Source organism: Nothoprocta perdicaria, unplaced genomic scaffold (genome assembly GCF_003342845.1).
Source record: "Nothoprocta perdicaria isolate Ctin4 unplaced genomic scaffold, notPer1 scaffold_343, whole genome shotgun sequence".
NCBI classification, from domain to species: domain Eukaryota; kingdom Metazoa; phylum Chordata; class Aves; order Tinamiformes; family Tinamidae; genus Nothoprocta; species Nothoprocta perdicaria.
Window position 1 is genome coordinate 481587 of NW_020455581.1, and position 15048 is coordinate 496634.

A 15048-nucleotide genomic window follows, 5' to 3' on the forward strand; every position below is an offset into this window, starting at 1 on the left:
ACTGATACCTGTCCAGGAGCTAAAACAAAGTATGGGAATGTTTTTTTTCTAGACTGCCAACCAGGCCTACTGTATTACCTGCCCAATGCTGGTCTTACTGATTTTTGCAGTTGCTTAAATAACTAGGCTAAAAACATCTATTTTTAGTAAATCAAAACATGATTAAAATGCTGACATTCACTATACAGTGGTTTTGGAGAACACATGAATACTTTTGTATGAGTGTGAATTGCTTTTTAAATTTGTCAGTATTATTGGTATTTTTTAAATAAAGGGTAACAACTTTTCCTCTGGCTGTGTTTGTGTTGCTCAACGTGACCCTTGTAGCTTTACAAGGCTGGCTTGGAAGGCCAGATRCTGCCTTATTCAGGCATCTGCTATATGCTAAGGTCTGTTCAAAAGAGGCGAGATAGTAACCGACCTGACATTCTTAATGACCGACTGCAAATTTTTCAAGAATGTCTAAAAGAGGGCAGAAAAACACTGTAAAAAGGCTCTTTGCTGGAACTACAGCAGGTTCTCCTGCATAGCCTCCTCCTTTTCATCATCCTCCACCCTGCGGTCAAGCAGCTGCTGCTGTGCAGGTTCTCTCTTTTCAATAACCAGCCTTAAATTTTGTTTGCAGAATTCAGCTGGCTTTGAAACCCTCTAGTAGCAAACCTGTAGTTGCAGCTGAGGCTGCTACTTGCCCTGGGTTAGTGCCAGAACAGCTGGTGTCGGGAGGGCTGGCGAGAGACACGGTCAGACAGGAACATAGGGCAAAGGGTGCTGGGGGGAAGAGCTTGTTGCAAGTGACTGACAAAGGGGAGGGACRTGTTCCTAGAGCTGGGTGTGCAGTGGGGCTGCAGGACACCCGAGTGTCATAGAATCCCCTGCCTGCTTCCACAAGGGGAGGTGGGCACTGCGCCAGCCTTAGCTGCAAGGCTGGAGAGAAAGGCACCCACCCGAAGCACGTGCAGAATTAAATTCTAAATCCCCAGGTGAGGGAACAAAAYGGTTGCTCTTGCAAGTAAGAGAGAACAGCTGCCCGTTCCTGGAGGATGGCACTGGCTGCAAACAGAACACGTACAAAAGGAACGAGAAAAAGGTGCAGCTCTGACAGACGTGGTGCCCACGTCGTGAGGCCACATGGTTGCTTCAGAGCTGGGTGAGGGCCGGCCCACACTGTGGCACACGAGGAGCTGGCCCTGCTGCGGCCCCCCAAGCTGAGACGGGTGCACCGGCCCTTCCTACTCCTCCCCGGGAGCCCGTGCCAACACTGCTCAAAAACTAAAGCCCAGGCTCATGGCAGGACCTTCTGAGAACGGCTTCATGCTTGCGGCCCAAACCCCAAAATACCTAAAATGATCTAGTGGAGAACGATTAATAAACCGTCACAGAGATGTGACTAACAGGAAGCATCTGCTATTTCCTCTTAACTAAAAATACAGGATTTTTAAAGTTCCAAAATACAGAAGAAAACTTTCCTGTTTAAGGGGAAAAAAATCATAAAATTAAAGCTGTGTCTGAAGACATACCAAAAGTATATTCCTAATCTGTAAATGAAGCTTCTGCTTGTTTTGTTCTTTGCTTTGTCTTTAAAACGGAGTTGGACTTGGCACCTGTCGAGCAGGGTGGCTCGTCCCCTCCCTTCCCAAGCAGGTCCCGTCCCCCCTGCAGCTGCGAGTGGCTGGAGCCACATCGTTTTAAGAACTAGTAATGATTTAAGACCAGATCATGGGACTGCACTCTTTTAAAGTGACTGACTGACAGTGACCTACCTTATTTAAGGGAAGTGCTGCAAGGCTCTGAGGCCTTACCTGGAGAAGTCCTTTAAGGAGCTCTGATAACCCTGCTGCACAAACCTCTGGTATCAGCCCCATTTTTCTTCCTCCCAGTTTAGGATTATCTTGTGCTAGCRCCTTATTCAAGCAAGCAGATGCTTCTCTGCATTTCCTGAAAAGCAGCTCCTGCTTGAACACACACACACTAAATTCAGAGTGTTTCTGTTACTGCATTGCTTAAAGGATTTCAAGTGGTACCTAGTGATTTTGGAGAGCCCTCCCTCTCGCGGCAGGGCTAACCAATACCCCAGGGGCCTCTGCTGCCCTCTCTGCCTCGCCTCAATGAGCTGTTGGTGGGGCTGCCCCTGGTCAAACACTGTGGCTGTCCCGTTCTTCTCCCCGCTGTGGAATATCCATATTTTGCCTGTGCTAGAGGACCCTTCTCCCAGTTCTCTGAGCCTTTCTTTGGAGCATTTGGAACTGACCAAAACAGCCAACCTTTTCCGTAACAGATTTTAAATGCCTACATTACTGCCACCTCATGGACTTGAGCAAAAAGTCAGTCCCAGGCTGCCCTCGGCACCTGCAGCGTTTGCCTGCGCAGCGCGTGGCCACAGGGCCCTCTCCCTGCGTCCCCCGGTGCTCTGCAGCACGGTGCTTGTGCCACAGAATCACAGAATCCTTGTGCCACAGAATCACAGAATGCCCAAGGTTGGAAGGGATTTCAGAGGTCATCAAGTCCAACCCCCCTGCACACACAGGGTCACCTAGAGCACGTGGCACAGGGCKGCRTCCARGCGGGTTTTGAAGATCTCCAGAGAAGGAGACTCCACAACCTCTCTGGGCAGCCATCASACGGAGGCCATGAACAAGTGCCTCCAGCCTCCTCCCTACCCCTCAGAAGCAAATCCAGGCTCTTCTCCAGGAGGCAAACGTGGCACTTCAGCTAAACTCGCGGAAGAAAGAATTACCCCGGAGATTTTGTAAGGCACCCAGCAGAGCTGCTGTTGGCAGCCGGGTGGCCTCCTGCCCAGGCTGCCGCCGCGCGCTGCCACCGCTTCCCGCCTCTCCCGCCTCTCCCGGGAGGGAGCCCGGGCGCCGCTCAAACACCCTGCAACGCCCCACTCGCGCTATGGCTATCCAGGTGCAGGCTTTTATACCAAAATATAGATGCAAATAGGTAAGACAAAGTTTGCGGGTACACGTGGCTTGTATCGCGTAGCGTTCCGTTATAGCACATAGCCCTCTGGTACCACGGAGACCCTGGGATCCAAGGGTATTTTACACTTTAAAATCGGAAACTTTGTTTCATTTTAGTAGCAAAGAAACCATGTAGTTAYTAGATCAACCACATTCAAAAGCTGCTTGATAAGCTCAAATATACTGTAAAAAGTAATTATGCACACAGAAATTTCACACAAGTTTCCTCCCAAATAATATCTGGTATATAAATGTCGAGTTCTTCTCTTTCAAAAATCAGATTCCCTGAGCTCTCCAACAYGCCTACCAGTGATAACGTACAGGTACCTTAGAAATACATACCTGTACAATCTACATCATAAAAATATTTTGTAACTGTTTTCAATATGTTATTATAGATTATTTGTGTCTATCACTATGCCATTGCCTACAAATATTTCAGCTATTTTAAATACTCCTTAGCAAACCTCTGATTCAAATGGAGTAACAATCATAGTTGGGAGGAGTGATGGCTCTGAATTCTATCAAGGAGCTTTTCTGCCACAGGTTTGAATTCTGTTTCCCAGTATATTTTGTGGTAGTTTCTTATGTCTCTGTCGAGGCTGTAATCCAATGATAGCTCCTCATCTGTAATCAAGGAAAATATCATGACTAGTTTTAAATAAAATAAACATAACTATTTATTTTATGACCACAACACATGCAGTTTATCAGTTGCGTATGTTCTTGGCTTAAAAGCAGCTCTATTGAAGTATCTCTCTCTGAGGTATTAAGCTTTAACTGAACTAAAGCATGCAAGAGTCAAACAACAAAAAACAAACAAACAAACAAACAAAAAACATGAAAATTGGTGTTGTGGGTTCCTCACTTCAAAGCGAATAGCAGAGCTGCATGTCCCAGGTCACATTTATTGTGACTGTCTGGCTGGAAACTACTGGAGTTTGAACATTGCCCACTGAGCTTTTGCCAAGGTTCGTCACTAATCCAATGAATCTAGCTGCAGCCATGCTTTTTTTTTTCCTGTCCCAGATTCCTTTCTTAACATGGCTTGTACAGTCTGCTTCCACATACCTCAAGCACCCRGGCCACGTTGGCTAGGATGATCCTGGTGTCCTCCCTTCCTCACATACTTCACAAATAAAGATATTAGGACAGTGAGAGGAAGGAAACATTAGGAATGAAAGGGAGCAGTCTYGCTTTATGCTTTATGTTCTTCCTCCTCCATTTTTCCTGGTGTTAGACATGGCAAGGAAGCAAACCCTTCCAGACGGAAGGAACCAGTCTGCAAATGGAAGCAGGCTCCTGAATTGGGAATCCACATTACAAATACAGCTGATAAAGGTGAGCAAACGTTTTAAAGACAGGAGCTTGGCACAGGTCAAGAGAAAGGATATTCGACGGTCCCCAGGCCCCAGCCTGACCTTCACCCAATGGGCAGTGCTCTGCTCCAGGACTGAGCTCTGCTCCAGACCATGGAAGAGCACTAGACTTGCTAAATCCGTAACTCTAACAGAACTTACTGCGCAGCCATAGCAAGTATGGGACACAACTGAAGCTGGAGAGAGACTTAGTCACCTMCTTTGTTAGTTTGATTTGTCAGCAAGTTTTATTACGAAACTTTACTTAGAAGAGCAACTATTTGCATTAAAAGAATGAAACGGTCCTAAAGTAGAGGATATTGTGGAGTCTCCTACTCTGGAGGTCTTCAAAACCCGCCTGGATGCCACCCTGTGCCACATGCTCTAGGTGTGCCTGCTTGAGCAGGAAGGTTGGACTAGATGATCTGTAGAGGTCCCTTCCAACCTTAAATATTCTGAAATATTCTGAAATATAGCCTGAGCTGTGACAGCTATAAAGGAAGGAAAACACACCACATCTCTGCAGGAAGAACCTTGTAGCCAGAGCCACATCTAGCCCACAACATGAGATCCATATTCAACAAAATCAAGGGATAATTTAGGTTGGAATGGACCTCTGGAGGACAGCAGAGCCAGCCCATGCCCAAAGCAGAGTCCACTTAGATGAAGTTGCTCTGGTCCGGGTCCAGTTGAGTTTTGAGCATCTCCAAAGAAGAACCCATAGCCTCTCTGGGCAACCTGATCCAGTGCTTAACCACACACATGGGAAATATTTTTTTCCCCTGATATTTAATAGGAATTGTTTCAACTTGCAACTTGTGCCCGCTGGCTCCTGCCCTATCAATGTCACTGTGGCCCAACACATGCAAATTTAATCTCAGCAGCAAAGAAATGAGCAATAGACCCCTGAAGAGGAAGATAAGGGATTAACATTTTTGTTTTCAGRCAGAATTGCTTTGCCTACTCCTGGAATGGTTTTCATATCCAAATTCATTATTTTCTAACACACAGGAAGAACTATTTCTCCTTTTTATTAGACAGCTGTGACTCACCAATGTTGACAAGGGTGCCTATAAGCCAAAAATATGGAATCTCTGGGGCTGGTAATACCCACCAACAAGAACAGGATGCAGAACCAGTTCAAAAGCTGAAATGTTGAATCAAAAGAGTCCATCTCCCAAAGCAACTCTGGCTTTCCCACACAGATGCTGTGCTTCTTTGGACAATTACTCGGGATTCTCCTCCAAACTAGCAGAATTGGATGCTGGTCAAACAGCATATGGACAAGCCAAGCACAGTGGGTCTGCATGCTATGGGGAAACCTGAAATCCAGAGCTCAGGCTGTATGTAGTCTGCAAGGACTTCCCAACTAAGAGTGAAGGGGCAAGTGAAGGGAAGTCTGGAAAGAGAGAAGGAAGGAGACAGAAGTGTGTCCTGCGCACCATGCAACACTTAATGCCCATGCTCAAAGATGTTTCCAAGACTGAGGCTGATCTTTGCTGAAGGAACGGGTCAAAGCAGAGCTGCTGTGCAGGACAGGGAAACATCAGCCTCAGGGAGCTCAGATCCAATGAAGGGATAGGAGGCTCAGGAGCAGCTGAAATCCCTCTCCCTGAGAGGAACCAGTGACAGGGTGGTGGGAAAGCAGCCTGCTGCTGTGATCAGGTAGGGCAAGAGAGAAATACTACCACCTCTTATCCAGGCTTCCTTGGTCCTAGGAACAGCCTTGTTTGGCTGTTTCCTCTCCCCATCATTATATCTCATGTCGTCTATGCTCATTTTATCTTCTGTCATTTGGTTCCAGGCAGGAAAAAGAAAAAAAGAGGGAAGAGAGGAGCCCTAAGGAGAGCAGGTGACCTGGGTTTGCAGTCCCATGCTCCGTTTCTGCAGCTCCTCCCCTCTCTGTTGGCTTTTAGCTCACAGAGGAAGCAGATCCAATGTGTAAGAGGTGCCTTCCCTACAGTTWCTCTTCTGACTACAGTTCAGAGGAAGATGAGTTTTCTGATACAATTCTGGTGTATTTTTAATTAAGTATCATTACCAGGAAGGGACTGGAATACTCCAATTCCYGAGTCAAACAAATTAACAAAGTTTTAATTATTGCCCAGCCTGGACCCTGCAGTCACATTAATTGATGGAAGAAYCAGTGTTAAATGTAAAGGAAAAAGACAGAAACATTAAGAATTCTCTCTCTATATAAAAAACTCACCCAGGAGTGATGTGAGCAGYCCTAGAAGCGTGTCAGTATSTTCTCCAAAGCACGAGGCTGTACTTGGGAWGTTCTCACTGTAGTTCCACAGGGTTTTGCATATCAGACATGCCAGCTGCCAGTCTGCAGGCCCAAAATCTTGTAAACAGTCAATTAATCTGTCAATACCAAACAAAACCACCATTTTTGTTCAATGCTGTCATCTCCAGTAACTTCTGAACCCAACTGGCCAATTTCAATCATTGTTCTATTTAACCATCTCGTAATACTAAACAGTATCAAGTAAAAAAAGAAGTTTAGTATCTTGAAGACAATAAATTTCAACAAGTTCCACTATAATCTGTGACTGGCCCTAGTCACGACCCCTAGAAGAGAAGCTGCAGTCAGCTGCACCACACTAGGCGTCCCCCCAGGAATCAGATGAAGAGTTAAAAAAAAGCTTCAGGCAGAACTTTCAGCCCAGTACACATCAGAGAATGCAACCACAAGAAATAAATCCAAAAGAAAAGTGTTTTTACTGCTATTTCCATGGCTCAGAATTACATGTTACATTCAATGAAGTCTGTCCCATTTTGCACATCTCCTTCCTTCTTCTGTTGTAATCCTTCAATGTGCATTCCCACTGGGTTCCTCTCAAAAGTGCCAGTTTTATCAAGGTCCATTAAGTTCCTAACCTTTCTCCCAATGTACCATTTTCCTTGCAGACATCCAATTCAGCCTACAGCACAAGGAAGACTCTGGAATTCAGCCACCTACATCAGCTTACATAAAAGTGTTCCCGTTACCAACTGGCAGTATTTTTACGAGTCCTGGGGCAGCACAAGCAAACATTATTCTTCACCTGCTGTCTCTCATGATCTCAAGTGTAATCTGCTCATTGCTGTTCTCCTCACCCCAGCGCCCCTGCATCCTCTCCCTCCCTAACTTTCCTGGGAAGTTGATAAAATGATGACTAACAAAGGGAACACAAGTGATACTTATCACATTCAGGTATTCAAAAATATCAGCAACTGAAAGGCGATCAAAAAAGAGGCCAAATGCCTCTTCTCTCCAAAGACAGTCACTGTTGAAGACTGGGAGGCATCCGGTCAAAAGCAAAAGGGGCTTRCTCTATTTTTTCAGAAGTTTAATTCTCTGATGAGACTAATGATGAAGACTCTAATTCCATGCAATATCAGGGCCACTACATATTTGTACAATAACCTCATTTCTAAATATCCACAGAGTTGGTTTGGGGCAGTCAGGATGACCTCCTTAACAGTCAYGTTTGTATACTCTAGATTTATTCCATATTGTTGCTATGTTTCCTTTCTTCTTCCAAATTTTTCAGAAAGTATACAGGAAATCCTATTATAGAAATTACTAACACTTATTTTTAATTAGCCTGTAATTTATTTTTACTCTTGTTTTTCAGCTTTCAAATTCTGCAATATAACTAGAACCTAGGAGGGAAAGATGAGCAGACTATGCCCTGTTTACACTGCATAAAAGAAATAACCGTATGGTGTAGGAACCTGAACGTATTTCAAAGTCAGATATATTGTTTCATAAATGGTTTCATCAAAATGATGCTTTGCAAACATCAGAACAAGATCTTTCATGTTGCTCCAATTAAAGCGTATCCACTATTATCTGAACATCAAACCACAAGCGTTGCAGCCTCAGTGGTTTTTCARGGTCTAATACCACTTACACCAGCAGCAAGCTTTACACCTGAACTCGCAGAGAGAGGAGACCCAGAAGCTCTTCTGTGCTGAACATGCCCATATCCCACAGCTCCAACTTAGCAGTTATAAAATTTGCTAGAGATCATATAGAGTAAAGCAGTTCCTGAAGTAATCTTTACAACACACACAGAGCAATGGTGTCTTCCTAACTGCACATTTATCTTGCAAGGATTTGGTTGGGTTGAGCACAGCAGGAGCAGCTCCTGCAAAGTCATGCCCCAGTTACTGTACCCTATGGTACTCTCCTCTGAGRTAGGTATCATGAGGATCTTTGGACCCTTATTTCTTTGTCAGTGGGGATGAAGGAGCTCAGCCACTCTGTAATGCTTTCCCCAGAAAAGGCTGCAAGAATATTTAAGGCTCTTGAAGACTTAGATCCTGAGTATTTATACAGTATATATCCCCTTTACAAGCCTGGCCCCAATGAAATAAAATCCATCTAAAACCCCTAGTCCACACTTTCACAGCTTGTCTTTTTTTGTGAAAACACTCAGGGACTTACTTTTCAATTCCTCCTTCTTCCTTCAGCAGAGCTCTTCTGTCCTTATCTACAGTGAGATTGAGGAGAACTCCACAAGCGGAATAGCAGACGTGTTGATTCTTGGCATCGAGTAAAGCGATCATGAACTTGTAAACTGGATTTTAAAGAAGGAAACAAAATTACTGAAAAAAACAGATTTATGATACAAGTGGCATTACAACACACTGACTAAACATGTATRCACAGAAAGCAGTCAAATGTGCTTCACTGAGGCAGGACATACTGCCCAAATACATAACGCAGTGGCCTACTGCTACGAAGATGCGGGAAGAGGCACAAGAAGCAGTGCTAACCATTATGCCACGCTCAACGCCCATTTCTTCAACTCAACAACTGCAAAATTCAAGAAGGAGATGCTGGACTTGCCAARTGTTGTGGCATTTCCTGAACTCTGCAGTCAGTAGGAGGTAAAAGACAGGCCCAGCGAGGGAGTCAGTCTTACCTAGGGGAGAGGCAGCCTCTCAGCTCTTACCGAGCTCAGGGTCCCTACGCCCTGATCTCTCCACATCAGAAGACTCTCCCCTCCATTGGRGGCAGCTCTTCAACAACCAGCTTCCAAGCATGAGCTCTTCCTGAGAGCTGGGATTTTCTCCTCCCAAAGCAGCAATATGTCCACGCTTAAAAGAATAGGGTCTATATTCTGGCATATCCTCTCACTTGGAGCACAGTCAGATAAAAGCAAAACATGTATTTGAGTGAATTGTTGTTTAAGTAAACTTTTTAATACATCACTTCTGAAAAGCTAGGAGCTGTCATGTTACCCAAAGCTCTTCAGACCCCAAAAGGAAAAGCACTTGAGAAGGCTTGGGTACTACTCAGAGGCAAACAGGAGGTCCCCCTTGGCTAAGGGAGCCAATCATCTTAAGTACATGTTACAAAGTGCTAGAAGCTATCAAATGTTGTAATCAAAATCCTTTAATTCTGAAACTAAACGAGAATTAAGGTGGATTTTCATTTTATATCAAACCACTACTAACCCACAGGACTTGAGGAATAAAGTGAACAAAAACTTCAAAATTATTTTTTTTAGGAAATTTCTTTTTGTTATTATTTACCTTCATAAAGGCATATGCTAGAGACATTTATCCTACTCCAATAATTTTCATTTTTGATGAAGCTGAAATAAAATTGTGTTTATAATGACTGCTATTTGAGTCTAAGATTTGCATCATTTACAAAACACAAGATAACATTGCTTCTACCCTTCAAGTGAGACAGCTTATTAGCAACTTTTCATTTTTAGAACAACTATGGACATTTTAAAAGCATTCCTTCAAGTGCAAAAGTAACTCACTCTTTTTCTGTACGATGAAGTCACATATCTCATGATACTGGGAAAGATTCCCAAAGACTCTTACAGCCTCCACAACTCCATCCATACTGTTGCTCATTAACAGCTTTAAAAGCACTATTGGATTGTAGAGAAACAAAATAGAAACAGTTACTGCTATATCACAAACACATACTTGTTTTTTATCATTAATAAACACCAGAWCACAAGCAGCAACAGATAAATGTAATAAATGTGAACATCTATCTCTGGTTGCARTGAAGGGGGTTAGCAGATGGTAGAACAACAGCTAAATTGTGTGAAGCTTTGAAGATGAGACAAAGAGCTCCAATGAGAAGGCTACGTGAGAAGGAACAGAGGAGGACTTGTGAAGAGAGCCTAGGCACAGTTGGATTCATGGAGAACACTTGTGCTGTACAATTTTGAGGGGGCTCATGTGAAAATCCAGGACAGAAAGAAGAAAAAAGAAGTCATAGTGCAYGAGAGAAACAACTAGACCCAGAACAGAAGGTTTTATGGTAATACGGTTCCTTAAATCATCTGCTGACATTAGCTGTACTTTCTCCCAGTGCTACTGTAACAAGTAAATATATTTTTTTCTGAACAGCTACTTAATATTGCCCCGGTCCAAAACATTCACTTTGCTGCTTTGTTGTTCAGCAGTTTCACATATAAGTAGTGTTCAACAGAGACTTCAGCTTCCCCTTCGAAAGGCCACCATCACACAGGTTTTTGGTACGTGGCCCAGAAACCACATTTACCAGTCTTCAGCGATGAAGAAGGGAACCACTGAAAACAAACACGTAAACAACTCAGAGTTAATCCATAGCCTTTCCACCACAGAAGAGAGAGAAGAAACTGGCTTCATTCCCATCACTTCCTTCTTTGAATGCTGCAATACTGAACATGCCCTGAATTTGTCTTAGGCAGATATCTGGAATGATKATTTTTTTGTCTTTGAGAACCACTCATTTTCAAGTATTCACAAAACGTCTCCTGGAGGAAGAAATCTGTTGGTTTTCTGACAAAAGGTTTTCTCTATCCTTTCAGTTTAGACAGTGGGAAGGTGATGGGAGGGGCACCACATGCTAACAATAAGAATGGGAGGACAGCAGAAGGGAGAGGACTAAGACATTTGTCTATGATAAAGTTCTTCATTCTTCTGCAGCTGGCAGCAAGAGAACATTATCCCTGGGGAATAAAATAACTCACAAGACAACAGCAGAACTGTTAGCTAGAGATGAAGTGACATCTAGCAGTCGGTCCGCGCTAGGTTGAGAGACAGAATGCCTGTCTCTCCCCACATCTCACCTAGTTAGGGACATGTTCTTCAGAAGTATTCAAGGCAGAGTCCTTTTATCTTCTGAACAMCATTAATGCACAGGATACAGAACTCAGGGGCAGCTCCCATACCTCACTAAGATACGACTACTGCACATATTGAGAGGGGAGGAACTCGCACCATACCTACATGGGCAATGGATTCAGCAGGCAGAAACAAAATTAGAATTTGCAGGTCTAGAAGGCAGTAAGAAGAAGAAGGAAAAAAAAGCTGTCATATTTGAAGTAGCTCCAAGTAGATGTGAAAAGCAATGCAATTACTATGGTTGAGGCATATRGATTTTGAGCAGGTCTAGCAAAAGCTGCTACACCAAAAACAGCACGGTACATTGCCTGGGGAGAAAATGAAGGGTTTTGTTCAACAGTGCAAGCACATCCACACAAGTCATGGAGCTGTAGGCCCCAAGAACCAGAAAGTGCTAGAAAAAATTGTAAAACTCATATTCCTGCACTACAATACCACAAAATACTATCAGTGTTTTTATTAGCTGTCAAACTCAAGCACATAACTTCCACTTTCAGAAAGCTATGCAAGGACTCTGCAATCAAAGTCCTTACTTTCTGCAATATGCAGCTTCTTGTCTTCAATTGCAGAACTCCTCACTTGGTAGTAGGATAAATTGTTGATCGCTGCCGCAGCATTGAGAACCAGCTCCTCGCAGTCATCTATAGGCTTGTATTCTGATATTAAAAAAAATATATATTATATATATTATATATATGTATGTATATAGGACACGAGTCAAACTTAGAAGGGCATCACAGCTGAGGAGCAAACAAAATCACAGGTTGCAGKACTACAGAATGAGGACAGTTAGACTCTTCCCAATCTGCTGGACCCAGGGTTATAAAAGGTTATATAAAGGGTTATAGCTACGGCACGGCAGCACCGATCAGCTGGATCAGTGCTCTTAGAATCAACCTCAGTCAAATCCTCTCTCAYGGTCTTTCAAACTTTCACTTCAGGATAAAGCCACCAAAAAAGAAATGCCAAAAATGTCGGACACTATGACACATTAAAAAAAAGAAATRTAACTTCAATATTATTTGAAATATTCTCTCTCTTATAAGAGTTCCTGACAGAAGGAATTTTAATCAATGTARAATTTCCTGATACACTGACAAAGTCTAAGAAATGGTTATACTGATCCATCTCATTCAGGTGAAAGAATTAAAAGAGAGGTTTTCTTCATGAGGAAAGAGAACATTTGGTAGGAAACTAACTGAAATGATGCTCAGGGAGCAAGGAGGGAGCCAGAGATGAGCTYTGAGACTTATATCCTTATAATAGTTTAAGGTCCTGCTGACCAAGGAAGCTCTCACAGGGTATAAAAAAGAACCTATGGACTTGAGTGTCTGTGTCTGAAATCCCACATACCTGGTGGGCAACACAGCTAAACGAGCATACAAGTGGGCTGGCTGTTTTCACATAGTATTTAAAGTTCTCATCACACACTAAAAAATACAGAGTCCTCTGAAAGATCTCAGCACTGAGGACCTCTGTTACTGGGAGAACAGGCTCCCCAGCCCTGGCCTATAATTAAATTTATAAAGGGAACAGTGAGCAATAAGGAACTGCAGTCCTAAACCCCAGGTTGGAGGGAAAGGGAGACTACCTCCCACTCAAAAAGATATCAGGGTTGGAAACCTCAAAAACAAACAAACAAACAACAAACACACAAAAAGAGGAAGGTTTAGGAGGAGGCTTAACAGTTAAGGTGAAAGGGGCTGGGGAAGACAATTCCAAAAATAATTTGGAATTGTCACAAAAATGCAAGTCTAAAAAAATAACAATTAAAAATTATATACATTTGATAAGGATACCTCATAGTATGAGTGAGACATATTTAAACTAAAATTCTAGTTTGCTTCTCCTTAATGATCATATTTAAAATTTGTACCACTGCATGAAACATCCTCTTCCCCCTAGACAGTAAGAAGTTGCACCAAAGCAGCAACAATTTCCCTGTCTCCACATAGCACCATTTATGTGGCCCAGCAGCAGCACCGTTATTTTAAMAGGAGGACCAAGTTATTAACCTTCTAAGAAAGAAGGTTAAGGAATGAAATCCTGAACTTTCCTTATAGGCTGCACAAAAAAGACCACACAGCATGCAGGCTTTATTACCTAGTACTGTAGCAAGTAATTCTACAACAGGATGGGTGGCTGCCAGGGCTGCTCCTACACTGGGATGAATGGACAGGTTGGCCAGCACTCGGACCAGCTTCATAAGGACATCTTCAGCTTCTGAGGGATGCTTTGGGTTTTTCTTTTCTTCGCCTTTTTCACGGTTCCTTTTTTCTGCATTCAAATCAAGTTTGTGGTAGGTTTGGAATAATGATATCAGCGTGTTAACACTTCCTTTTTCTTTAAAAAATTGCTGGCGGGCCTGGTTACTCTCTGCCATTAAATTCCCAAGAATGAAGAAAATGCGGACAACCAAATCCTGCAAAAACAGGAATAAACCACGTTACAAGGAAAACAATTAGAAGCTATTAGCTGCTTAAGAAGCAGATAATATTCCATTTGCTTCACAATTCAGTTAGCGGCAAGCCCAGATAACTGAAAGAATGCTAAATAAAAAAAACTAGAAATAATTTTTAATATTTTTTTGTAACCCTGGTTAGAGAAGAAATTGAAGATATTTGACAGACAACATAGCACAACACCAGAGTTTGGACCTAATGGTACTAAACTAATGAGATATTTGGCACAGGTGATCTATTTTTATCCACAGTAATCTTAAAACAGCACTTTATATAGCTAGAATAATCATATGAGCGAGAGCTTACTAATCTTTCAAGTAAGTAAATGTCAACTGTGATGTCTATAGARCATCTTCCCCCTTTCTCTAAGCTGCGTTAGTATTTAAAGGTTCGAGCGATCTTAAGCACTGAGACTCACTAACCCTGTTACCCCTTGCAGAAGATAAACTACTCCTTGATTTGTTACTGTTAAATCCACGTTAGCTCTTACTCAGCTCCTTGCCGAGTCCAATTGTTTATATATATAGCTGAAGTACATGCTCTAGAATTTTAGCAGAAATTAAATCTACACTGTTTTACTTGCCCAATTCCTCCTCTTTCTCCTCTTCCAGGGAGGTGACATCCAACCACGCCATCCTACATAACTTCTCAAGTTTCAACATTAGCCTCTCAAGCCCTTTTTTAAGCACCAAAAGGTACATTTCATTAAGCCCAGGTGTTTTGCAGACACTTAGGTACACACTCTATAAACACTCTAGCCCATTCTTTAGTGATAAAAGAACTCRGGCTGGAATATGGGTCAGTCACTGGATCATACTCAACCCTTCCAGAAAATAGAAGAGAAAAAAAAAGGCCTTACACTCTTCCATACTCACAGTATTATCCTTCAATAATTTTCACCCTCTTCTGAACCCTCCAGCAATTACTTCCTTAWTGTCTTCTTACTATTAATATAGCATAGACACTTATCCCACTCTTTTTTATGTCCCTTTCTAGTTGCATCTCATATTGTCATTTTCTGCTTTGCTTATTGCTACCCTTTAATTCTTAYGGGAAATGACACCTGCTTTCTCATTTTATATCTTATCTTGAGATTGAATGATTTAAGCAAGCTGATCTTTTGAAGCACTC

At 42.7% G+C, this 15048-nt stretch overlaps 1 protein-coding gene across 4 annotated transcripts in view; it reads right to left on the reverse strand.

Annotated features, from left to right (window-relative positions):
* Positions 1-3127: 3127 nt before the first annotated feature.
* ARMC2 (armadillo repeat containing 2) overlaps positions 3128-15048 on the reverse strand; it is a 57574-nt gene continuing 45653 nt past the window's right edge. For 3 of the 4 annotated variants that reach the window (XM_026043974.1, XM_026043973.1, XM_026043975.1), the window contains 6 exons: positions 13559-13877; positions 11989-12111; positions 10093-10206; positions 8760-8892; positions 6531-6688; positions 3128-3590 (listed from right to left, as the gene is read on the reverse strand). In XM_026043974.1, the coding sequence (XP_025899759.1) occupies positions 3454-3590; positions 6531-6688; positions 8760-8892; positions 10093-10206; positions 11989-12111; positions 13559-13877 (984 nt within the window). In that variant the 3' untranslated portion in view covers positions 3128-3453. Of the gene's footprint in view, positions 3591-6530; positions 6689-8759; positions 8893-9392; positions 9455-10092; positions 10207-11988; positions 12112-13558; positions 13878-15048 lie in introns of those variants that run through there. The other variant, XM_026043976.1, reaches the window with a different exon arrangement.